The sequence below is a fragment of the Ornithorhynchus anatinus genome, chromosome 2, assembly GCF_004115215.2.
Source record: "Ornithorhynchus anatinus isolate Pmale09 chromosome 2, mOrnAna1.pri.v4, whole genome shotgun sequence".
Taxonomy (NCBI): domain Eukaryota; kingdom Metazoa; phylum Chordata; class Mammalia; order Monotremata; family Ornithorhynchidae; genus Ornithorhynchus; species Ornithorhynchus anatinus.
In genome coordinates, this window is record NC_041729.1 from 35,982,928 (window position 1) to 36,008,966 (window position 26,039).

Genomic DNA, 26,039 nt, shown 5'->3' on the forward strand with positions numbered 1-26,039 from the left:
CACTAGAAGACGCAGAGAAAAAGTTAAAACTCAAATTAACGCCTTGTTAGTAACCTTGAAGGACGACTCAATGGGGGAGAGTTTCAGAATGCAAAAGCCTCATTCTGGGCTCTGCTACCTTGTAATCTCCCTCATGGGTTCTAATCCCGCCTCTGCCACTTGTCTGCCGTGTGGCCTCGGGTAAGTCACCTCACTTCTCCGGGCGTTAGTTACCGCCTCTTTTTTTTTGATAATTTAATTGAAAGCCGTAGACGCTGACTGACTTAAGGCAGGTGGTGTCCCCATTTCACGGACTGGAAAATTTGAGGCACAGAGAAACTCATTCATCAGCCTTCCTCCCACTCCAGGGCCACGCAGCTGCACTCCCCTCTGCCCTACAATCAGTGCTTTGACAAATCGAGGGTTTGGTAGCTCTGCCACCAGACAATCTGCTAGATTGTAAACTTCTTGAGGGCCGGAATTATGTCTGCTTACTCTGTTGTGCTCTCCTAAGTGCTTGGCACGTTGCTCGGCATCCAGTGAGTGTTCAATAAATGCCGTCGTTTGAGGGATACCTTTAATTTGGAGAGGTCCACGGACTTGGAGGAGACTTTCTGTGCCGACTGGGGTGAAAGAGGGAGCCCCTGACCCACGCCCATTGTTGGCGTGGGGTTGGATATGGCTGCTCTGAAATCGTTGTTGGTTGACAGGACTAATCCTGGAAAGAATAAGGGAGAACCCTGTGCTGAGGGTTCGGAGAAAGGGGGCGAACGAAATCTGGCTTGGGTCGCTTGCGTCTCGAGGCAGGGGTTTGGTGTCTGATTTGGTGTGGAGTCTGCACCGGGCCACCTCCCCACCCCCGGCCCGTGATGATCTTTCAGCACGAATGCAGCTCAAACGTGGGAGGGCTAGTTCTCGTTTTACATATCTGGCTGGGTAGTGTCCTCGTTGTTGGGAATGGACAAGGAATCTTCTCGTTCCCTTGATCTCGAGAGGAAAATGGCCTCTTGAAGAAGCAGGCTCTGGGGGCTCTCCGTCCTCGGTTTCTCCTCCTGCCTCAGCCTGAGTGTCAGAGTCCCGGCTCTGGATGGCAGACAGTGGGGATGGAGGCGGACAGCTGGCTGGCCTCAGGAACCCTGGGCCGGGCTGATTGGCTGTTAACTATTTGGTTTGGCTGTGTCTGTGTTACTTCATGCCTTAAGTATGGGCTGGTGGTCTGAGCAGGGGACAGAGCCAGGAACTCAGAGTCCTAATCCCGACTCTGCTGTGGAATGAGCGACGACCTTGAACGGGTCACTTTTCTTCTCTTCTGTGCCCAAGTGCCTCAGTTTCCTCACCAGCTCTAGATAGAGGGACAGGACGAAGAAGACTGGGGAGACAATTGTCCTTTGGGTGCAGTGGAAATAAAGAGTTTACGCAAGTGAAAAGTTTTATATATTTCTGCAGAAGTCGTGATGGCTGGTCACAAAGACTGTGAGTCAAGATGTCTCCACGAGTGTTTGAGAAGGAAGAAATGGGGTTCCGGTCCCCACGAAGCAGAAAGTTGTCTCGTGATTCAACAGTCGCACAATTGCACATCTGCAGTAGTTAATAGAAGCCGGTGAAGATTTCTTACAGGGAGCCCAGGGTGTTGGTTAACAGTGAAGAAGCCGGGGCAGGTGTCAGCAGAAGACTAGGATGCATTAAAGATCGACACCCCGAGGGTCGATCCCATCGAGGGTCGGCACACTAGAGATCAGGGCAAAGGCAGACCCAGGGCTGATGGCTTGGACTGGCTTTCTCGCTTTGGCTGCTCAGCTCAGTGCCCGATTCCTTGACACATGGGACTGGTCTGGGTCCTGGCATCCTCCATCATTGGCCTGGTTTATGCTTGCGGGAGACAGGGCTGAAGTTGCATTCGAAATAGGACCCGGTGGGCAGGTCGGTGATGGTCTCCCTTCCCACGATTTAATTTGACATCCGGGTCTTGGGGAAGCGAGGCTGGAATTGTGGTAGTTGGAATGGTGTAGTGGCTAGAACACGGGCCTGGGAATCAGAAAGTCATGGGTTCTAATCCCGGCTCTGCCACCTGTCTGCTCTGTGACCTTGGGCAAGTCACTTCACTTCTCTTTGCCTGCTACTTCAGCTGTAAAATGGAGATTAAGACAGTGAGCCCCACGTGGGACGACCTGATTACCTTGTATCTACCCCAGTGCTTAGAACAGAGCTTGGCACATAGGAAGCGCTTAACAAATACCACTATTATTATTATTATTATCAATAATGATAATAGTAATGAAAATCCCACAGCAGACAAGTGGTGGAGTCGGCATTAGAACCCACGACCTTCTGACTCCCAGGCCCGGGCTCTGTCCACTAACCATGCTGAGCGCTTACTCTGTGCAGCGCACTGTACTAAGCCTTTGGGAGAGTACCAGATAGTAGATGCAATCCAAGCGTCGTGTCACCCTTGCACTTTGGGTGGTTTTGTCAGCCCCACAGCACTTGCGTATCTAGCCGTGATTTCTTTATTAATATTAATGTCTGTCTCCCCCTTCAGATTCTAAGCCTCTTGTGGGCAGGGAACCTGTCTTCCACTCTGTTGTATTGTGCTCTCCCAAGCATTTAGTACAGTGCTCTGCACGTAATAAGCACTCAATAAATTTGAATGATTGATTGATTGATCCCTGCCCACAAGAAGCTTACAGTCTCCTGAAGCTGGGACGGAGGAACCCAATTCATGAGGCTTGAGAAAGAACCTAAGCGGGTGAGATGGGAGCTTTGGAGACAGATGATAAGGTGTGTACAAGCTAAGCACTGTATTTTGGGATGGGGTTATCCCTGAAGTGGGAGTTGGTGAAAGAGGTTGTACTGGCGAATCACTCCTGACTCGAATGAATGAATTGAAATAAAAGTAAACAGCAATCACCACTCTTCCTTAGAAATAAGGATTTAATTAATTCCAATACTTTGTCCCAGCACTGTGCTAAGCACTGGAGTAAATACGAGATAATCTCAGCAGTCACAGACCCTCTGCCATCTGGGACTCGCAACTTAAGGGGTCAGGAGAGCATCTATGGGCTCGATGGGTCCACAGTGGAAGTATCTTGTGTGTGCTTGATTGTCGGTGGATGAATTACCCAGGGTGTGAATCGTAAATCTGACTCTTCTTCTCTCCTGCCCTCCCTGCTGGCCAAACTGTCTGTTGCTGCTGCAGCCTCCCTGCCCCTGAAATTCGTTCCTCATGGAACAAAGATCCTTCAGTTCCTGCACAAAGCCCTGCATGTTCTTCTCTTTCAGGAAAACCCAAGAAAAGGAAGGATTTAAAAATAGTCACCATCAAGCCACCAGTTTCCAACCCCACGTAAGTTTGTTACTCTCTCTCCTGTGTGCTTATTTTTAGAATTTTTCTCTGAAAGTCCCCCAAGGAGAGGAGAGGAGCAGAAGACGCGGGAGACTAGTGAAAGGAAACAGACTCTCGTACTCCTGTGCATCTGCGGGCTTTGTGTAGTGTAGGCTTCATGTTACTGGGCTTATGGTAGCTTTCTCATTATTACTACTTCTGTACGCCTTGAGGACTGCCCTCCCCACCATCTTTGGGTCACTGTGAGATTATGAGAAAAGAACCTAAGCAACGCCATGCTGGATCAGCCAAATGATCCATCCAGCCCAATTATTTTGTCTTCAACCGTGGTATCAAGGGGTGCTTGGAGAAACATGGTGGTGGTTTTCCCCCATTGGCATCCATCCTCGTGATTCAGGATGGACCTCCAACGTCTCGAACTTTAACTTTGTGGGCCTGCCATCCAAAAATCTATTTAAAAACCTTTCTCAGGCCATCTAGTGCCCCTCAATTTTCCTTCTGACATCTCTAACTTTATCTTCAACTAATCTAGTATGGACTTTAATCGAAGAACTTACCTAAACACGTCCTGACTCTCTCTGCTATTTTCTTCGAATCTCATTAAGGCTGGTTTAGCTGCCCCTCGGGCTCATCCTGTACCTGAGCTACTATCCCCTACAGCCTGGACCTCTCTGGCCTAGGTGATTGAGTCAGTTGGGTGACAGATTCCGAGGGCAAACTCCTGATCAGTGGCATTATTTGATCCTGGCCTCTGCAGGCAAAAGCGGGCCTCTTTAATCCAGTTTTGTCAATAATAATAGTGATATCTGTTAAACGCTTATCACGTATTACTAAGCGCTGAGGTAGATACAAGATAATCAAGATTGAACTGTATAAAACTCGCCAGTCCATACGTTCCCCCCTCCTTCTTCCATGAAAGTTACACTGGTTGTATGGTGAATGTACTCATCAGCAATCCCTTTATTTACCTGGTGAATTGCTACCCACTCTGGATGAATCTGCAAGAGGTTATCGTCAAGGCTGCCCCAATCCCAGGGCCTTTAGTCTAAATCCTTATTCAACTTTCACTGTAAAGCACAGAACCTCTGGGGCACGAGACCTCCAGTGGGTGGGGGAAGAGGCGGACATGCCCAGTGCAGGAGAGAAAAACCTTGAAGCCCACCTAGCTGACTTGTAGAGAGCAGCTGATATGGCTCTAATTCCCACATCAGTGGTAAGTCACTGATTTATTTTAATGTCTGTTTCCCACTGTCTACCTTGGGCTCCTCGAGAGAAGGGATCACATCTACTAACTCTGTTGCACTGTTCTTTCCCAAGTGCTCACTACAGTGCTCGTCACACAGCACTCACTGATTGGTAGACTGATATTGCTTCGGTCATTGATGAGCCGGTCATCCTTGATCCTCCCCCGTTCTTGGTGACCCCTTTCTAAGAGTGACCAAGAGGACCCACGCGGTGACTATGGTGAGGATCAGCCTCTCGCTGATCTGGGGACCCACAGGGACTTTGACGTGTATATGTGTCCTTTCTTCCCAGGCCTCCCCGGAACCTGGACTCCAGGACCTTCATTACCATCGGGGATAAGGTATGTGGTTCCGCTTCACTTCCCTGGTTCCCCGTTGCCTGTGTTCTGACTTGGCTTTGAGGGAACACCACCCTTATTGGACTAGAGCTGGGCCGGACTCCGTCCTGGCCTGGAAGAACACTCCCTTTCTTTCCCTCAAGAAGCTAAAATGTCAGTCAACCTTTCAATTCAAGTGCTCCTGGCCCTCGCAGGCAAAGATTCTCCAAAGAATCCTGGCTGGCCACGAGAGGAACTTTTTTACATCCAGCCCCAGTTGGCTCCGGAACAAGGCGGCACCACTGTACCTCTCTGGTTCGGGCGGGGAGGGAGGAGGAGGGCGGCCGGCTTCCTAGACAGAGAGATTTGATCCGTCCTCTGGGCCGACTTCTTTAGCCCACCAAGCCGCTCAACCTCCCAAGTGGGTGTGAAGTGGGAAGGCCAGAGGAGAAGGCACTATTGTATGTCCTCCCTGCGTCCCCCCCAGGGTTTCGATCTCTGCCGCCGCACGGTGAGGACTGATGGTTTGTGTGAGGGCCATGTGCACAAGCGAACGATTTATCTGGGGCTCTGACTGTTGGTCCGGGTCCAGAGCGAACATGGAGATCCTGTGAGCAAACATCAAAGGACATTTGAGGTTTTTTCTTTGGTTTTTTTTTTCTGCAAGATCTTCCAGGCAGAGTGTCTAGCTCTGGCGCTTCAGCTGTACAGAGCACTGTATACCTAAAGGTCAGAGAGCTTCCTGAACTATCCCCACCCAGCTTGTGGCCGGGGCCTTGGCGGGCTACTCTCTTACCTCTTGAAGAGCATAAGTCTGTCATTGTGACTCTTTGCCAGACTTTCCTGAGCTTCTTCTCCACCCCTTCTCCCTCCCATAAAAAAAAAAAAAGCCCTAAATCCACACACCACAGGATCTCAAGGGCTGGCTTTGTTCACAGTCCATAGGAGCAGACCGGGCGGGGAGGTCGGCTGGTACTAACTTGGGTCGCGCCGGGCAGCTTCTCCTTTCTGACCGGCTCCGGTCGGCTCAGGGATTGGCTTGAAACGGCCGCCGCCTCTTGGCTGCGGCTCTCCCTGGGGGTTGCGTGAGGAGGTGAGGGGGGGACCGAAGATAGAGTTTCCTCCCTCTGGGAGCGGAGCTATATCTGGCCGATTCCCTTCCCCCAGGCAGGCGGTGAGTTGGGTGGAATCTGGACCCTTCAGCCATCTGCTGACCCGGGGGGAAAGAGGGAGAGAGGGAGCGCCTGACTGTGCTTGCGTTGGGCCAGGTGGACCGTCCCAAGGGTGTCCATTCCCCGGGTCCCCAGCCTAGGCTCTTTGTAAACACTTGGCGATGGGTCCCGCTTCAAGGTTGTGTCCGGGGTATTCCCGAGCCTGAAGCGGAATGGCGTTGCTGGACCACCCCGCCTCACCCAGACCCACACCCCGTCCCCGGACTTGGCAGCCCTCTCCTGGTTCTTTGTCTCCACCCCTTCTGACAGAGGCATTTAAAATTGGTTTTGACCGAGGGCACCTAGTGAATCCTTCCTCGTGTTGCTCCGGGACTAGCTATCCCAGACCCCGACACTTAGCCTTGGCTGTGGGCGTCCACACCGTCCACACTCTGTGCGGGACCCTGGGGGTCATCTGGCGGGAGGCAGTGGGATTCGCCCCACCAACGGGGCCTTCCCTGACACAAGGACAACCGCTCTGGACTCCAGATGATCAGAGGCCCAGCGGCCACCGACGGGACTTTCTGTGGCACGCTGGCCCGACCCTTCTGGCGTCCCAGGCCATCCTGGGGTAGTTGAGAGCGAAGGATCTGGCTGTTCTCTGAGCTCATGATAAAAACCTTTCTTACGAAGTGGGAGGTGTCCTCGCCAGCTGCCTGAGAGAAGTAGCGTGGCTTAGTGGATAGAGCGCGGGCTTGGGAGTCAGAAGGACCTGGGTTCTAAACCCAGCTCTGCACCTTGTCAGCTGTGTGACCTTGGGCAAGTCACTTAACTTTTCTGGGCCTCGGTTACCTCATCTGTAAAATGGGGATTAAGCCTGGGAGCCCCATGTGTCCAACCTGCCTAACTTGTATCTATCTCAGTGCTTAGAACAGTGCTCGGTACGTAGTAAGCGCAAGTACAATAAGCGGCATGGCCTAGTGGCAAGAGCACAGGCTTGGGAGTCTGAGGGCGTGGGTTCTAATCCCGGCTCCGCGCTTGTCTGCTGTGTGACCTTGGGCACGTCATTTCACTTCTCTTTGCCCGTTACTTCAGCTGTGAAATGGAGATTAAGACAGCGAGCCCCACGTGGGACAACCTTGTGTCTACCCCGGTGCTTAGAACAGAGCTTGGCACATACTAAGCACTTAACAAATATCCCAATTATTCTTATTAATGATAATAGTAATGAAAATTATTATTATTATTGGAGCCTCTGGGCCCGCAGGACAGCTACCTGAAATAATGAGTCCAACCCCTGTCTCTTGTCCTTGAGAAGTCAAGGCCCTGTAGAGGGGAGTAGGCCATGCTGTGTTAGGGCTGGGAGGAGCTGCTGCACAGCCTAGGATAAAGCCTTCCCTAGTGGAGACGGTGGCCCTTTCCCCTGTTAGGGAAGGGAGGCGCTGACTCACTCGGGAGCCTTGGCAGGTCAGGGCTGGTGCTCTCCCTGAAATAAAACATTAGTCAGAACAGGAAAAGTCCCCTCGAAACCACAGCTGCTTAGGGAGGTTGGCCAGAGCCCCCTCTCCTTGAGGTGCTTGAAGCAGACAGGACCGTAAGCCTCTTCACCCCTCTGGGCTTCTTCAAGGTGACACCTCCCAGTGACTGAGGCAGCGCGTTAGGATCGTTCCCTTCAGTTGAGTCCCCTTCTTTACAGCCAGGGCGGTCGAAGGAAATACACTTAACAGGCAGAAAAGCCCGAGTGTCTCAGGAGGGTGTAAATGCCCGTAAATAAGTTCAACTCTAAGTTGGCTGAAGGGATGGAAACCCCATCGGCCTCTTTATCCAACTGGCAGGAAGCTCAAGGTAAGAGTGTGGGTGTTTCAGCCATTTACGTGGACTCCGAAATGTTTTGAAAGTAGATTATTTTCTCTAAAGATTAAAATAAATTAGAACCCGTGCAACGCCTTTCCCCGTGGGTTGGGAGGCTGAGGCTTTCCTGGAGACCCGGGATGGGCATCCAACTCTTTAAATGGTGTGTCTGTGTGGGAGACGGACGGGCTCTGCTTTTGTAGGTTTCCGACGGGCACAGATGGTGCCGAGGGAGTTGCTTAGGGGAGAGTTGAGAGGCTCTTGCCCCAAAGAACTTGACAGCCTCGTAGTTTTAGGGGTCGAGATCAAACCCTGGGGGGCTCCCTTTTGGAGTCGGATGAGGTCACCCTTTGACCTCATCTGTCCCCAGTCAATCGATAGTATTTATTTACTGAGTGTAGAGCTCTGTAATAAGCACTTGGGAGAGTGCAACAGAGGCGAAGTACACATTCTCTGTCCTCAAGGAGCTTGCAATCTAATGGGAGGAGGGGGAGAGGCAAAAATGATTTGCAAATAATGGGGAGTGGGAAGAAGAAGGGTGAAATAGGGAGTAGACCTCCGCCGTTCCCCCATCTGGTGTCCAGACAGATCTGTCCCTTACCGCAAGTCCCATCCGCTGTTCCTAGAATAAGAAGCGGCTTCCTCTCTACCCCTTCCCCGCTTCCCCAACCACCCTCCCCCCTCCCCCGCCGACGAAATAGGAAGTAGCTCTCCCAGAGTGAAATATCAGAATCAATAATTGAATGTACAGTTGAATATACAAAAGTACTGAGGATCCGTATAAACTAGTTCCAAGGATAGTTTTTGGATTGATTCAACTGTTGGGGATTAATCGGGGGGAGAGTCGAGGCGGTGGGATTCCAGGAGGGTTGTGAAGTTGGGAAGGGCCCTCACACAAGAAACTCACGTTTAAGAAATGAGGCCAGAGGCTCAGAAGAGTGAGAAGTGAGGAAAGTTTTTATTTTGCCTAGGTGGCCTCACTGACATCTCCTTCCCTAATTCTCTTTTGTCTCAAGTCTGTGTTCCAGGTGACGATTTTTTGCTTGGGGGCGGGCCTAGAGAAGAACCCTCCGGGAGCGAGTTAGGGGTTGTCAGAGCTTTTTTCCCACTTCTTAATCGCATTTACTTTGTCCCAGGTCTGACTGGCACAGCGATCGATCAATCAGTGGTTTTATTGAGTGCTTACTGGGTGCAGAGCATTGTACTAAGCATTTAGGAGATTATGATGCAGTCAATCAATGCTTTTCTATATGCAGAACACTGTACTAAGCGCATGGGAGAGTACAATATAGCAGAGTTGGTAGACATGTTCCCTCCCCACAACGAGCTTACAACACAGTTGGTGGACACGTTCCTTGCCCACAAGGAGTTTACAGTCTAGAAGGGGAGATGGTCATTAATATAAATAAATTACAAATAAATTACAGAGAGGCAGCATGACCTAGTATAGAGAGCATGGTCCTGAAAGTCGGAAGGATCTGATTTCCTATCCCAGCTCTGCCACTCGTGTGCTGTGTGACCTTGAGCAAGTCACTTCACTTCTCTGTGCCTAGGTAACCTCATCTGTAATAGGGGGATTAAGACTGTGAGCCCCATGTGGGACAGGGATTGTGTCCAACCTAATTATCTTGTATGTACTCCAGCACTTAGTACCGTACCTGGTACATAGAAAGCACTTGACACATATGATTAAAGAAATTACAAATATGTGCCTAAGTGTTGGGAGGGTGAATATCAAATGCTTAAAGGGTACACATCCAGGTGGCCTTGGTGAGATTTTGACCCTGGGTCTTTCTGCAGACTGGAGGGGTTGCCATGCAGCACAACCAGGACAGCATTACCCATGCCACTAGACTAGATTTCTGAATAATAATAATAATAATAATAATGATAATGATAACAATGATGTTATGTGTTAAGCACTTCCTGTGTACCAGGCACTCTACTAAGCGCTGGGGTGGATATAAGCAAATCGAGTTGAATAGAGTCCCCATCCCACTTGGGGCTCACAGTCTCAATCCCCATTTTACAGATGAGGTATCTGAGGCACCGAGAGGTAAAGCGACTTGCCCAGGGTCACACAGAAGGCAAGTGGCGGAGCTGGTTCTAATCCCGTGACCTTCTGACTCCCAGGGTTCTATCCACTACGTCACGATGCTTTTCGTTTGGATGGCGTGCAGGACTTTTCCCTGAAGAAGAGGGCAGGGTTCTGCCGACGCTGGCGGGGAGATGTGGACCCGTTGGTTCTTAGGGGCCACTTGGCGGGCGCGTGAAGGCTTTGGCTCTGTCCTCAGCAGATAAAGCTTCTCCACGTCTTCTGACCTATCCAGGCCTGGGGGTGTAGAAGGGGGAGGGCTTTTCCTCAGCTGGTTTGCTGGCTCTTGGACCATTTTCTTGGGCGAACATTTTACCCGCAGCTGGCCGGTGCCAATTTGTCCTCTGTTTTCTCCCACGAGAATTTTGAAGTGGAGGCCGATGACTTGGTGACCATCTCGGAACTGGGTCGGGGGGCGTACGGAGTCGTGGAGAAAGTGCGGCACGCGCAGAGTGGGACCATCATGGCTGTCAAGGTAACACCCGTGGCTGGCTGGGAGGGGAGGGAGGAAGGGAGGGCCTGGCTGCCTGTCAGATTAAGGGGTCCTTGGGGGACCGACCACTGCTTCTGTAGCGTGGCTCAGTGAAAAGAGCCCGGGCTCGGGAGTCAGAGGTCATGGGTTGTCAGCCACTTGTCAGCTGTGTGACTGTGGGCAAGTCACTTCACTTATCTGTGCCTCAATTCCCTCATCTGTAAAATGGGGATTAAGACTGTGAGCCTCAATAAGGGACAACCTGATGACCCTGAATCTACCCCAGCGCTTAGAACAGCGCTCTGCACATAGTAAGCGCTTAACAAATACCACCATTATTGTTATTATTAGTCTGCCTGCCGCTTGTTCAGAGGAAGAAACATCCCTCGAGAGGAGACGTCCTCTGGCTCGATCTCCTCTTTCGAGATAGGTAGGGGGTAGATGTCTTGGCGAATCACCCCAGGGTCCTTGGGAGAATTGAAGGTCTGGAAGGGGCCTATAGAAGTCATCTGACCTTTTCAACTTGCACTTGGGAGATAATTAATCCAACAGCCCTGACCTGCACCTGGTGGTGGAGAGTATCACTTTGGGGACATTGTTCCTAACCCGAACCTTAGGTAGGTTGAGAGTGGAGACGGAAGCAGTTGATGTATCTGTCACAGTAATGCACAGGGCACAGACTCTCTTCAGATAAGGATTATCTGATTTGCTCTAGCAAAGCAGAGATGGAGGGGCTTGGTGTACTGGGAAGAAGCACTAGGGTCAGAAATAGTACGGCTCTCATCCATCCCCCTCACTTTCAGGAATTAAAAGCCATTTTCTGGAATAGTTTAGGACTTCAGAGAAGGGGATTCCAGCTTGGATCTTGGAAACCCATTCTAGTGTCGAAGCAGAGCTTCCCCACACTGCTGGTTCCATCGGCTGTGGTTTTAGAAGCAGGGGATCGACCACCCCCCCGCCCCGTCCCAACCACACACCGCCCCCCGAGCCCTCGTGGAATGTGGGATGGTCCAGAAAATGAAATGTTTCCCAGAAGGGTATTTGAAGTTGAATGCCTGAGTTTTCTTCTCCCCAGAGGATCCGTGCAACTGTGAACACTCAGGAACAGAAGAGGCTGCTCATGGACCTGGACATTTCAATGAGGACAGTGGATTGCTTCTACACTGTCACGTTCTATGGAGCCCTGTTCAGAGAGGTATGGAGCGGTGTGGGTGACCTCTGGATGTTGGCGCTACCCTGAGCCATCTTGGCAGAGTTAGGGGTTCGCTTCTAGTTGGGGGGGAAGGAAACGGGGTGTGAGAGAGAAGGAAAAGATCCAGAAAATGTTCTCGCCCCACTTGCTATCGACCATTCAGCATCACCTTGACCCAGACCCATCGAACTTCACCCCCTCGACTTGCCCTCCTTTGATCCCGGTCACTTCGAGAAGCAGCGTGGCCTAGTGGCAAGAGCACAGGCTTGGGAAGCAGAGGACGTGGGTTCTAATCCCAGCTCCGCCACTTGTCTGCTGTGTGACCTTGGGCAAGTCACTTAACTTCTCTGTGCCTCCGTTGCCTCATCTGTAAAATAGGGATTAAGACTGTGAGCCCCATGTGGGACATCCTGATTAACTTGAATCCCCCCAGGGCTTAGAACAGCGCTTGGCACAGGGAAAGCGCTTAACAAATACCATCATTATTATTATTAAAATACTCTGTGGTGGTTACGTTCAGCAGTCCTCTTCCCCTCTTCCCTTCCTACCTTGGCTCTTCCCACCCCCTCTGCCATGTCCCAAGCTCACACAGCTGTGTTCATATGTGATATCACGTACTTTGCCAAGAGAAAACACAACAGGAGCCCCTGGTGACCCGGTTTCATGGTGATTCGATTGCTTTCCATCGCTGCCAGGGTGATGTGTGGATATGCATGGAGCTGATGGACACTTCCCTGGACAAATTCTATAAGAAGGTTCTTGAGAAGAATATGACAATCCCGGAAGACATTTTGGGAGAGATCGCAGTGTCCGTAAGTGGCCGTGTTGACAATTTGACTTTCAGGACCGAGCGCTAAGAGGGATGGGGGGCAGGGATGTTCCTGGTGGCTCTCTGGTGTTCTGATTTTTGAAATGAAAAGAACCCAGGAAGAATGCCAGGGCTCTTGACCCATTAAACCGACCATCGCTTCAGTCCGATGACCGGGAAGTGGGGGTTTTGCATCGCCTATCCCAGCCGGGTTGGGGAGGGAGGGGCCTTTTTCCCAAGAGGTTAATCCTCTTGGTGCAGCTCACTGTTGCGTCTTAAACCCCTTGGTGGTGAAACTGATAAAATGAGGCTGGAAAGAACTGTTATTTCTCAGACTGTTCTGAGAATCCCTCTGCCCAGGAGTGCCATGGTTAATGCCAAGCCTCTGGCAAATGGAGCTCAGTGAGTCCAGACTGGGTTGCCTCATAATTTTGAAAGGATCTGAGACATTGGATGTGAGCACCCTCTCCTTCTTAGCTTCTATTTCATTTAACCCTTGGTTTCCAGTACTTACACTCATTCTAAGATTCAGCACTAATGGACTCATTAAATTTACCCCTTGAGCCCCCACTCGGTGTGAAAGCCTAAAGCAGTGGCTTCCTTTCTCTTCTTTTATCTCCTTCCAAAGTGCCTCTGTGTTAGGAAACTGCCTCTAGCAGGTCTTTTACCTGTAGGTGAAGCTGACCTGTTGCCTTTTAGTAATATATTGGGGCCTTTCACACTTGCAATCGAATCAAACTGACATGTGCTTCTCTCTCTCACTCTCTTTTTTCCCAACTTCCCCTTCTTCTTACCACTGAAATCCAAGATTGTGAGAGCGCTGGAGCATTTGCACAGTAAATTGTCGGTTATTCACAGAGGTAAGTGGCACCATTCCTGGTGCAATGCTTGGTGAGCAGAATTTTGTCCGGGGTTGCCGTCCCACTCAAATATGCAGCTGTCGAATCACTAAGACGCTGCAGTAGGGGCTGGAATTAGCTCTGGGCCTGGACTTCTCAGGCCTGTATTCTCTTGCTGAACACTGAACAAGACCAGGGAGAGTCTGTGGACCAAGTTGTGGGTCTCGGTTGGATTTGGCAGCACACTGCTGTTGCTAGAGTAACTACTTAGCCAGCAGAGGCCAGCAGATACCTGGAAGTTAGACGTTTTCCAAGAAAAACCCTTTTGGGGGGGGAGGGGCTCCAATTTTTTTTTTGCCCTTTCCCCATCCTTCTTAATTCAAACAGTAGGAATTTTGGCTGTGGCTCTTTCAGAGTGGGTGGGGCTGCAGTTGAGACTAGTGGATTGGAAAATCTGGAGCTAAGGGCAAAATCCTCTAATTGAAGGAGCTTCAGAATGGAAGTCTGGATACTAGGGTTCTAGGCTTGACTCTGACCTGGGTACCTCAGTTTCCTCATCTAAAAATAGGCCCGAGGATACCTTTCCCAACCTATCTTCCTGATAGGAGGCAGAGCCAGAACCTGAACTTCTGAGGGAGAAAAATTCTAACTTGGAACTGTGTTGCTAAGGTGGAGGCTTCAAAGATTGACGTGCTAAGGGTGGCTCCAGAATCCCTGAATAAACGGGCCGTCATTTCCCTGTAGTGGTAACGTTTAGGGCTAACTATCAATCCTCTGCCAGACTCTTGGCCTCCTGGGGGGCTCGTATGAGCTCCTGGCCCTTTCATCTTTTGCAACTTGTGGTGTTGGAATTTAGCGACTTAGTTTTCCCATGACGTGTCCTCTCATCCAGTATGGAACAATAAGGCTGCCCACACCCATTTTTAGCTTATTGCTCTTTTCCACCTATAAATAACTCGAAACCAAACCCACAACTGGAGAATTCCATGTAGCCAGGCTGAGGGGCTAGAGAAGGGGAGGTGCAAAGGCACTGAGTGGTGGGTAAAGAAAAAGGAAGAGAGATAAAGGGGATAAGGTGGACTGGGCCAGGACAAATCCCTTTGGGACTTTGGGTGTGGTGCTGCCAATCTAAAAAGATTCTGTGGACCCTTTAACCTCCAGAAAGCACCACATTTACCAGCCCAGACTGCAAATGAGTTTAGAGATGTGGTTTTCCTCAGTCCTCATTTTCTGACTTGTTGACTTCTACCGCTGGAGGGTCCTGGATCCAGCCTGCCTCTCCTGGGCTGCAGTTTAAGCCAGTAATAAAGTCGGAGAAGATCTCGGTCAACCCCTTCTTGAAAATAAGTCAGTAAACTTGAAGGCGTTTGTCTCTACTCCATTGCTTCTTCAGGCCAAATAATCCCAGAGCCCTTAGGTTTTCCTCAGGGGCCTGATATTCCTAGACCTTCAACCTCTGTGTGTCTTTCCTCAGTCCCTTTATAAAAAGCAAAACAAAGCAGGCTTTCTCTTTCCACCCCACTCCCCCTTATTTGATTTCTTTTAGATGTGAAACCATCTAATGTTCTCATCAACAAGGAAGGTCATGTGAAAATGTGTGACTTCGGGATCAGTGGCTACTTGGTGGACTCAGTTGCCAAGACCATGGATGCCGGTTGCAAGCCCTACATGGCGGTAAGTGGACTCTTCCCAGGGCAGAGAGAGTTGTTGTCTCTTCTCTTGTCTCCAAGCATATCGGTGACAGTCAAGGGGAGGAAGATGGCGTTTGGGGGATCCGGAGATAGCTTTGGGTTTATCTGGGATTGTCGCTCTGCCCTACGGGGTCCGCTATCCATTCACTGGGGATACTATCATCCCCGTCTAAGGCACTCGTATTTGGGGCCCTCTGGAGAAACCGAGGCTGGGAAAGGAATCAACAGCTCCTGTCCTGCCCTCTAGAGAATGGCATGCCCAGTCAACTCTGCCTTTTGTTCTGGCCTTTAGTGCTGCTCCCATAGGCTGCTTATAGGGTCAAGATTCCATTTGAACTTAGAGCCCCTTCACCAACCCCGCTGATGCTTCAGGAATCTTTATTATGGCATGGGCCATTATCCCCTGTCTACCTGAGGGAAGCAGCGTGGCGTAGTGGATAATAATAACAATAATAATGGTGGTATTTGTTGAGCGCTTACTATGTGCCAAGCACCGTTCTAAGCTCTGGGGGAGATACAAGGTAATCAGGGTGTCCCACGTGGGACTCACAGTCATGACCCCCATTTTACAGATGAGGTAACCGAAGCACAGGGAAGTGGATAGAGCACAGGCCTGGGAGTCCGAAGGTCATGGGTTCTAATCCCGGCTCCGCCACTTGTCTGCTGTGCGGTCTTGGGCAAGTCACTTCACTTCTCTGGGCCTCGGTTCCCTCATCTGTAAAATGGGGATTAAGGCTGTGAGCCCCATGTGGGACCGGGACTGTGTCCAATCCAATTTGCTTGTATCTACCCTAGCACTTAGTACAGCACCTGGCATATAGTAAGCACTTGAAAAATACCACAGTTATTATTATCATTATTACCTCAGTCTGTGATTGGTGACAGGTACAGAGTCCCAGAGCATACGAGAGGTCACATGCAGGGGCATGCACACTGCAGAATCCCAAATCCAGGGAGATGGAGCAGCTCCCCAGTGCAGTTTGGAAGCTGACATGGTCTCTCTCCCCTTCCTCTTCACCAACAGGAGCATTTACTGAGTGCAGAGCACTGTACTGAATGCTTGGGAGAGCACAAAAGAGGAGCTTAAAGTCTAGTGAAGGAGGCAGAAATGGCCTAGGAAGGAAGAAACTCTGTCCAGACTGGTCAAAGATAAAGTAGTCCGTGGAAGGGATCTAGGATTCACAGAGCAGATTTACTTCCTGTGCTTTAACGGGTACTTTCCAATCCTAAAGCAGTCGATACGTACCCAGTTCTGTTCTCCCGTTAAGGAAAACTCACTCCGTAGCGTTCACCCCTTCCAACGTCGCACGCCCTAGCTCTTTCTTTTATAACGTGGCCTGCTGAGCCCAGTCAGCCATGAGCTGTTGGATGAATGCTCCCTCATCCTCCCTAACTGTTCCGAACAAAGCACGGATTGAAAACCCGGGTTCTGGCAGACCTGAGTGGATTTCCTGAAGGCCGGCAGCCATTGTTAGTCCTCTTGGCTTGACAGAGTGGTTTGAAAATCTTTCCGTGTTGCCACCAGTCCTTACCCCAATTAGCACTGTTGAAGCAATGTTACAGCTGAAGTCAGGGACGTCGGCCACCTCAGCAGGCTGAAGGACCAGGCCCGTGGGCGATGCCAATTTGCAAGGCAGAGAGATCGACTTTTAGGAAGCCCGTCTGAACTTCTTAGGGGAAACCGATATCTATCAATTAAGTCGTTCTTCAAGACGAGAGAAATTTTCACGCTGGCACTGAGCTCAACCCCTGCTGCCTCCTGAGTAAGAAAACTGAAAGGCCGTCCCCGGAGCAAACTCCACATCCAACAGTGGCTTCTGGTGACTGGGAAATCCAAGCAGTCAGGGGATGTTGCCTGGTGGCTGGGTGTTGGGGTCAGAGTGAGCGAACTAATCCCCGATGCAACCTGGGACCCTGGATCAAAGCTAGTCACCGTCCCCCACCTTCTCGCTTTTCCGTTAAGCGGCCCTGGCTTTCCCAAACCGTTGCTGACAGTAAGCCGATGTCTGAGCTGACTAGTCTGCCGTCAGCTTCTGTGAAGGCTGCTCGCCTTAGCCTTAGACTGTCCCCTGTTTCGAACCTGTTTCGGGAGAATGCGCGGCATTAATTTTCCACCTGTCACTCTTCCAGCCCGAGAGAATAAACCCCGAGCTGAACCAGAAAGGTTACAACGTCAAGTCAGATGTCTGGAGTCTGGGAATTACCATGGTAAAATATGTCAAATGTGCACACGGGGGTGTGGTTATATTCTGTTGGCCCCCTTCAGGGGTACAGTGGGGGGAATGGAGGGGCTTGGAGAGGGCTCCGGGGCCTGCCTAGGTGTTTCTTCCACAAGTCTGGTGGGGCTGAAGGGATCCAGGATGTCAGAGGGTAACATCCTCCATACTCTTGCCTGGGAGGGGTCGTTTGAACTATTTGGGAGAAGTTTGTGATGGAGGGGAGGTATTTTCCAACCCAGTTGGACTTGACTGGGATGGATTGGTGAGATTTTCCTCTGGGGGAGTCTAGGCAGGAAAGGGAATGTGGCATATTGGGGAGATTTCTGGGCTTGCTCTCACTCCATCTTCCTCCAGCTTCATGGAGTAAGCGTCCATCGGTCTTTCCAGTGGGCAGCTTCATTTGTCCGGAGAGTTTTCCCTCCTCTTTCCCCTTGAGTGTCCCCTCTTTTGGTCAGCGTGACTTCCTCCGTATCCTCCTGTGCTGCCTGAATTAGCATCCGTAGTCTCGTGTTGACTTCTGAGCCACTTCTCTGGAGTGAGTCCAGAAGGCCGGGGCCGGACTAGCTAGGACCTGCAGGGGCTTGGGACTGTGAGGTCATGGGCACTTCCTCCTCAGGCCCCCTTTCCCTCCCCTTCCCTAACCCGGGAAGCCTGTAGCACTGTAAATGAGGAACTGGGCCGACCAGCCCGGATGCAGGAGGAAGAACTAGCCACTTGCCAGCGTGGAGCCGATGAAGCTGCTCTGTGGCTTCTTGCTGCCCTCCTGTGTCTGTTACTGGTTTTGATCCTTAGATGCTCATCTGTCCATATGTACGTGCATACACCCTCTGTGCTCATGTGCCTTAGTTTTCCAATCCCCAGAATGGAAAACAAAAATCCGTAGGGGAAAATATCCCCAATGCGGCAAGCGTGGTAAAACAGGATCAGGGAGTGGAAGAGCAGATGAAGGTTGGGCAGCCGAGGACCAGGAGAGGGTAGGGGCAGTGGCAGGAAGGGGTTGAGTGGGTTTTAAGTTTGTCAGAATGGGAAAACCGCTTAAAAGTACTTAATCAGTATTTGCCGGTATCTAATAAGAAGGATCGTTTGGTGCGTCTGAGTTTGTGGCGAAAAGATCACGGGAGTCCTTAGGAGGAAAGGTGCTAAATCCCAGGTTTTAGTAAACTCTAGGCAGTGAGTCAGGCCTGGTTTGAAGTTGACTTTGGCGCGTGCTCGGTGCTCAACTCTTCCCAGGGTCTGAGCTTTCTGACAAGGTCTGAGCCGGCCAAATGAACTGCACCTTATGCTTCCTCCCCCTCCCCCTGTCCTCCGGGAAAAGACAGATTTCCTATCTTGGCAGGAAGGTGGATCTGGCCACCAGCCCTGGTGGGTCTCCAGTTTCTAGGCTAGAGGCCTAGACTAGAGTCCTAAGAGGACTAAGTTACTGCCCTTCCCCGGACTACCTTATGGACCGTTCAGTCCCGAGGCAGAAACCATCCTGGAGGCCAGAGGATGAACTGGAGCTGATTGTTCCCAAGCGATCTGGTCCCCTGTGGCCTTTATTGGAAATTTCCCCCCAAATTGATCAGGTTTTAAGAAGCTCATTATTATTACTGTTATTATTATGGCATTTGTTAAGCGCTTACTATGTGCTAAATGCCTACTGTGGGCAGAGCACTTTACAAGGCGCTTGGGAACTCTCAGTAGGCGTGAAAGGCGCGGTCCCTGTCTTTGAGGAGCCAGCATTTGAATGAGAAAGGTGGACAGATTTAAATTGCCAATTAAAAAAAAAAAAGAGGTAAAAAGTTAAACATATAAGTACAAAGTTAAATAATGCAAGTAAGCCAATAAATAAGAAGTGAGATGCAAAAATCTGGGGGCATGACCAGGAAGGTGGAGAAGATGGTGAGGAATTCCCTCACTTCGTTGTTTTTCCCCTCCTTGGAAGGCCACTGGCAGAGGTTTCTTAATTTTTTTTTTTTTTTAAGGAATTGTAATTTCACCTGAAGTGCCCTGCCCCTGAATCATACACCACCCCTTCCCACCCCTCCGCCCCCACACCTCCACTGACCCACGGAGGCACACTCATTAAGGATTAGTCATCCTGGTGGAGCCTTGAAGAGCATCAGCTGTAGTAACAGAGAGCTAAAGAAAACCGCTCAAAGCCCACGGCGGCGGCGCTGAGCAAGGCACTCCTATTGTATGCTCCTGCATCTGCTTCCTCATGGTTCCCCCAGCAGTTCCCAGGGTAATAATAGTAATAATAATGATTAGGGTACTTGTTAAGCCCTCACTGTGTCGATTCAAGATAATGAGGTTAGAGACAGTCCCTATCCCAAGGTGGGCTCACAGTCGAAGTAGGAGGGAGTTCAGGTATCGACTGCCCATTTTGCAGATGAGGAAACCCAGGCCCAGAGAAGCCAAGTGACTCGCCCAAGGTCACACAGCAGACACGTGGCAGAACTGGGTGTAGATCACAGGTCCTCCGACTCCCAGGCCAGTGCTCTTTCCACCAGGCCATGCTGCTTCCTTCTGATCTCTTCCCTTGGCCTGCCGAACTCCTCTACTGTGCTTTGAAACACCCCGAGGGATTTGGTATTCTCAGTCGGCAAACTGTGCACTCAAGGGAGGAAGCTCATTTAGCTGCAGGAATCCTGCCTGCTGCACCACTCGGCTTCCGTCCCATTCTTTCGGTTATATCCTCGACCAGGCCGCGGTCACACCTCTGTTTCCCCAGTCTGCACAAGCAAGGGCGGCGGGTGGGGTGTGACCGGTTGCCTTTCCCCTCCTGCCTCTGCCTTCTGTAGGCAAGCCGACCGCTGCCCTGGCAGCAGAGGTTCTGGGCTGGACGGGGCGACTTGGAGAGCACCCACGGGGGGCTTGTTGTCTCACTGCAGATCGAGATGGCCATCCTCCGGTTCCCGTACGAGTCCTGGGGAACCCCCTTCCAGCAACTGAAGCAGGTGGTGGAGGAGCCCTCGCCCCAACTCCCAGCAGACCGTTTCTCCCCCGAGTTTGTGGACTTCACAGCCCAGTGGTGAGCCCCTCTCCCTTGGGACGTTGGGTTTAGATAGTCGGAGAGCATGCTCCCCCATCCTTCCCGTTTCCCCGCTGGAGACGGGAGAAGTCATCCCGGGTTTTAGCTTATTGCCCAGGCTGACTAAATATCTATCCTCTCCCTCCCCTCCCGCCCCATCCTTTCACCAAGTCGGCTCCTGGGTCTCCCCCGGGGGCAGGAATTTAGCTCTCTATTGAAGACTTAGAAGCTGGGGTGTGACTTAGGTCAACACTGAGAGAAAGCAACCTTGGAGACCCAGTGCTCTAAAGATCCTGGCCGAGTTTAGGTGCCGGAAGTATCCCAGTGGTTTCCATCCTTAGGGGATGCCCTGGAGGGAAGTACTCATGGTCGGGCCGAACTGGGCTGGGATGGACTCAGGTTGGGTGCGGTGATGGCCCTGGATAGCAGGTCCTTCCTCTCCCTTCCTTTCCTCCTCCAGAAGGTGCTTCACTGGTCTCCCATTGGGATGAGCTTCAGGGGACGGGCCAGAGGCAGCAAGAGTTTGCTCCTGCCCTCTGGGTACCAACAAACCGCTGCCCGGGGGAAATCTGCTTCACAACCACTTTGCTTTATGTTGCAGCTTACGGAAGAACCCTGCAGAGCGGATGAGCTACCTGGAACTTATGGTGAGTGTGAATTTAGTGCCTCTCTCTCATCAAAAATCCATAAGTGAAATGGCTCTACAAGGGAAGCGATATCGGGTTGTTTTGTGGGGGAACAGCTGTGTGAATGTGGGGAGCAAACTACCTCAGTCTTCCATTCTTGTCTTATGCTGTCGAGTCGTCTCCGACCCGTAGCGACGCCAGGAACGCGTCTCTCCCAGAACTCCCCACCTCCATCTGCAGTCGTTCTGGTAATGGATCCAGAGGGTTTTCTTGGTCAAAATATGGAAGTGGTTTACCATCGCCTCCTTCCGCGCAGTCAACTTGAGTCTCCGCCCTCGACTTTCTCCCGTGCCGCTGCTGCCCAGCGCGGGGGAGTTTTGACTTGTAGCAGGTTGCCTTCCACTCGCTAGCCACTGCCCAAGCTAGGAATGGATATGCCTCTGCTTGACTCTCCCTCCTGCGGTCGAGACTGGTAGAGTACTGGAAACTCTCCAGGTGTGACCCTGAGAGGGGCAGTCTTCCGTTAAAATCCCCCAATTCACCAGCCCTTCCTAGCTTTAGGTTAAGTCGCTTGCTCTATTTAGTTAGCAGCACAAAGCTACCCTTGTTTTACTATCGGCCTTGGGGATCCGGGAAAGAGTCCGTCGGCAAATTTGCTTTGGAATCCTGTTTGGGTGGGCAGCTGGCAGAGCACACTCTCCCCTGGGCGAATGGGTTTGTGGGGGCGAGGAGCCAGTTGGGAAAATTTTACTGTCGGCTTGTGAAGTCCGCGGTGTGAAGTCACAATGCGTCCGGACGGAAAACCCACAGCTTAAATTAGCTCCAAAGGGGAAGTGTCTGGGGAGCAGGAATGTTCGCTCAGTGACTTTCCTGAAGACTGCTGGTCCACACTGGGCTCTCAGCATCCTTCGGGGAATTCATATGCCTCAGCCTTTGACTCAGAGGGGCGGTTGGCCGCCTGCGTGTTTGTGTCTGGACTCTCCCCCTCTCCGGCACTACAGCTGGACATGTGCTATGAGAGAAGGGAAAAAACCCCTGGCATCCCTTCCACCTGACCCAGCCCCACATTGGGCACCAAACCCAGGCTGCCCTGCTGACGCCCTTGCGGGTTAAGGCATCCGTGGTAGGAATAATGCTTGGGGGGCCCAGGTTGAAAATCCAAAGGGGGTTGTTCTGGCCAGAAAACAGTGTGTCTCACCTGGTTTCCCGTTCCGGGGACCGGTGGGTCAGGTCTGAGGTTTGAGAGATGGGCAGGAGTGCCAGAATCAAGGAAACCTGTAAACTCCTTGTGGGCGGGCATCATGTCTACCGACTTCGTTATCTTGTACTTTCCCAAGCGAATAATACAGTGCTCTGCACCCAGTAAGCGCTCCGTAAATGCCACTGATTGATTAAATTCAAATTAGCTGGAACACTTTCCTTTCCCTCCTATTCCTGGCCTGGGGTGGGCACCTTTGGACCGGGGTGGGTAACGGGGGCCCAGTGCATCTGGTCCAGAGCATGCGATGTCCTCGGTCTGACTTGAGGCTTCTGGGCTTCTGCGGCCGGGGTTTGGGTGGACCCAGCCTCGTGAGATGGCCTGGCTGGGCTGGATCCTCACTTCAGGCAATGGCTCGCCCACCCACCCCATGTAGCCCCAGATTGGGCTAGGTCATGCCCGCTCATCAGCTCTCCAGGCTGGCCTGTGGGAAGAATTAACAGTGGAGTGGGGAAGTTGAGGGTCGATCCCCTCCAACTCAAATCTCGCTTGGCCCCAGATGCCCCTAGTTACCTTAATAATTATTTGAATAATAATTTTGGTATTTGTTAAGCGCTTACTTCGTGCCAGACACTGTACTAAGCACTGGGGTTGATACGAGTTAATTAGGTTGGACACAGTCCCTATCCGTGTTTTCAGTCCCCAAATGACCCACCCCGGGCTCTTCTTTTTTTTTGGCAGGAACACCCCTTCTTTAACTTGCACAAAACCAAAGAGACTGACATCGCTGCCTTCGTGATAGAGATCCTGGGGGAGGACTCGTAGGGGAAAGACATTGCCGCTGAGCGGAGCAGCCTCCTGGCTTCACCTCCCCTCCCCCCTCCTTCCCTCCTCCCTCACCTTCCTTCCCCTCCTCCCTCACCTTCCTTCCCCTCCCTCCCTTTCCCGGACGACAGAAATGAGGAACAGCGTTCCCGGTGGTTTGCACAAGTCCCACGGTACCCAGCCCCGAGGATCTCCACGTTGGAACTCAGCACCATCGTATTCTCGGGTCATCAGGCGCCTCTATAAGCTAGAAGTCACGCACGGAACCAAGTTGGACCGCCTCACCCGGAGAAGCCCTGGCAGTGCTGGGATCGGGGGAGGAGGGAGGGGGTTTGTCCTGGAATGCTGACTGGGATCACTCGATCCTCTGGACAGTGAGAAGCGGCCCGGGGGCCGGGGCAGGGTGGGAAGAGGAGTTGCTCTGGTAGCCGCAGCGGTGCTGCTCTCGGAGAATTCTGTGATGGCACCAAGCGAGCCTCGGTAGAACAGACCGAGGAGAGGAAAGCAGGGCTTCCGAGGCCTGAGAGGGCCCGTTGTTTCATTGTGCTTTCCAGCCTAGCGGAACTGAAGAGCCTGCTGTGCTGAACAGTTCGAGTGAAATCTATTTCTGAGGCTCACCTGCTCCACGCCTGAATCCCCCTACCTCTCCTCCTGGGTCTTTCGGGGATCTCTCCTCCAGAACCCCAATCCACCAAGCACAGCAGCCTCTAGATCCCGGGCGGGGTCTCCACCCTCACGTTCCACTCCCAACACTCGGATTTTCTTCTCTGGGGCCATTTCTCAAGCATCCCCAGGCCCTGGGAGGAGGGCGAGCTCCGGTTAGGCCAGAAGCTGGCCGGTCGTTGCCTCTCTTCTCCGAAGCAGCCCCAGACCGTGAGGTCTCCTTGCCTGGAGGCCTTCGGCCGGATCCTCCCAGGAGCAGTGGGTCCCATGCCAACCCTGAAAGCCTTTGCCACCCCTTGCCTTCAGTGATACCTGCCCGGGGAATTCGTACTTCCCCTCCTCTGGCACGTTTCGTTTGTCCGCTTCCTCATAGGTACCCTTGGTGAGTGTACGGCGGGGCGGGCACGTAACATCGAGCGCGAGGCCGGGAAGGATAGCTACTCTCGGACCCACATCATATAACTCTCCTCACTCTCCTCCGGCATGAGGACCTGGTGTCGGGCTGGAGTTTTCTCTATAAAAGGCCCCAAGACTGAGCTGGCCACTCCCCACGCCCCCCACTCTCCTCCCCTTCAGGGTCCCATAAGCCTCCTGACTGTGGTCCTGGGGCCGTCCTGTCCATACAGCAGCATGTCCGGGTGGATAAATATTGTGTCTGTAGAAAAACCTCATTCGACGAAAGCCTATTTAAATAATGAAATGGGAGGGAGAAGGGAAAATGATATCTGCTGTACATTTTTAATATCTATATATATAATGGAATTTTTAAATGTAACCAAGTTTTAATAGCCCAACTTCGGGGAGGATCAGCTATGGTAACGTGCCCAGTTACTGGGAACCCCCGTGAATTGTCCCACCCTTCTCCCCTCTCCCTTCCTCCTTGTCCTGCAGAACCATTCCTCGTGGCCTGACGCTTGCCAGCGGCCGAAGAGTTGGTTCTGAGTGGGGGGCAGGGGGAGGAGAGTATAGTCACGTGTACATTCAACCAAAATTTTTGAGGTCTGTCAAAAGCTTTAAAGGGTGGTGGAGATGAATTTTTCTGATGGGTAATAGTCTTTCTAAGATGTTTGTATATTTTTGTAATCAACGGGGGAGGTACAGATGACTTTAATCGAGCTAGTTAGCTTGGCGAAACCGCTGATGACTTAACTAGCTCAGCTGGGAGATGTTGAGTCTCCAGGTGTGACCGAGACTGAAATTGCAAACTGAGGCCTACCCTAAGTGGACCGGAAGAGATCTTGTTTGCACCGTGTTTCAAACATCTCCTTCTGGAAGCCGTCAGACACGGCCCCGGGCCTTTCTATATGTGTGAATCCAATTGTGAACGATGGGTATTTTGACTGAGTCTGAAAGCCCAGCTCCTCATTTTAGGATCCTTATGATGGGAGCTGGGGCTCTCTCTTCCATCTCATAATCAAGGCTGCCCTGGGAGCTCAGGGCCAGATAAAGCCAGAGAAGGGACATGTGGATCCATGGAAGACTCATTATTTCCCCCTCCCCATCTCTTTTTTTCCTCTCTCCTCCCTCCCACCCCCTAAAAAAATAGTCTCCCAAGGGAGCAAACAAATATTGTGCAAACCACCCCAAGTCCTTGTAATGTGGAAGGGGCCCGCTGTTGGCTAGGAATGCTAGTGAGAGCTGTCCAGCTGTAAAATTTTAGTCTTTCACCTTGGTTTGGATTGTTAAGTTTTATTTATCTTCAGTTTTTATTTTTCTCTTGCTTCGGGGATTGTCTGTTTTTATCGCATGGTTTCCTTTTTTCCGGGAGGTGGGGAAAAGGCCTCACAATAGTCCCGGGAAGGTCCGGTCCTCTAGTTGACACACCACACAACCTAGGTCCCTGGGCCTTGAAACTCTGTGGCCTAGGCACAGGTGAGTAGTGTTGGAGGATTGGTCTTTCCTCCAGAAAAAGCACATTGTGCTGTTGATTTTGCTTCCTGGATTGTAATATAAGTAAATGTAACTTCCTGCCCCAGCCTCAGTACGGAGGCGGAGCCAACCCACCAGCTCGCAGATCTCTCTTTTGCTGCCTGAGAGGGAGGGAGGAAGCCAGCTGGAGCCGTTAGTGGTTGCTGTTTTCAATTAAAAACAAAACACACACAGCAGTGTCTGTCTGTCTTGTCTGTCTTGAACCAACAGGGAAAAACATCTCCCCTGCCGTCGAAAAGGTGAATTTTGCGACTTCATTTTGGGAGTTTAGTCACGTTGGGGCCTAAACCTCATTTCCAGAATAGGATTCCCCCAGGAGCTTGGCAGTCCCGAGCACGTCGGGGACAACTACAAATAGGCCTGCAACTCTGCCCGCGTAATACCGACTCTTGAAGGAAAGTGGTGGGGGTGGAATTGGAGGGGCTGCTCACGGCCTGGTGGGATGGACTGGCTTTTGTTGAAATACAGGGAAAATTGGGAGCCACCCCAAGTGACGTGCATAGATTGAGGCTGGGCCTCTATGGGCTACTGTGGGGAAGAGAAGCCCCCTGACTCTCGGGGAGAGGGTTGAGGGGCCCAGAGCC

The 26,039-nt window shown here is 51.6% G+C and overlaps 1 protein-coding gene and 1 non-coding gene across 3 annotated transcripts in view; one reads left to right on the top strand and one right to left on the bottom strand.

The window, feature by feature from the left end:
• Positions 1–25,628, top strand: part of MAP2K3 (mitogen-activated protein kinase kinase 3) — a 57,865-nt gene extending 32,237 nt beyond the window's left edge. For both annotated transcript variants that reach the window (XM_029053902.2, XM_007656750.4), the window contains exons 2-12: positions 3,259–3,322; positions 4,859–4,907; positions 10,342–10,455; positions 11,528–11,647; positions 12,340–12,456; positions 13,261–13,312; positions 14,838–14,965; positions 17,113–17,190; positions 20,075–20,214; positions 20,816–20,861; positions 22,780–25,628. In XM_029053902.2, coding sequence (XP_028909735.1) covers positions 3,259–3,322; positions 4,859–4,907; positions 10,342–10,455; positions 11,528–11,647; positions 12,340–12,456; positions 13,261–13,312; positions 14,838–14,965; positions 17,113–17,190; positions 20,075–20,214; positions 20,816–20,861; positions 22,780–22,863 — 992 coding nt within the window. In that variant the 3' untranslated portion in view covers positions 22,864–25,628. The remainder of the gene's footprint in view (positions 1–3,258; positions 3,323–4,858; positions 4,908–10,341; positions 10,456–11,527; positions 11,648–12,339; positions 12,457–13,260; positions 13,313–14,837; positions 14,966–17,112; positions 17,191–20,074; positions 20,215–20,815; positions 20,862–22,779) is intronic.
• LOC114809389 lies at positions 21,221–21,353 on the bottom strand. The gene has a single exon (XR_003757176.1). It is a non-coding gene; the product is annotated as a small nucleolar RNA SNORA7 (small nucleolar RNA).
• Positions 25,629–26,039: the final 411 nt, after the last annotated feature.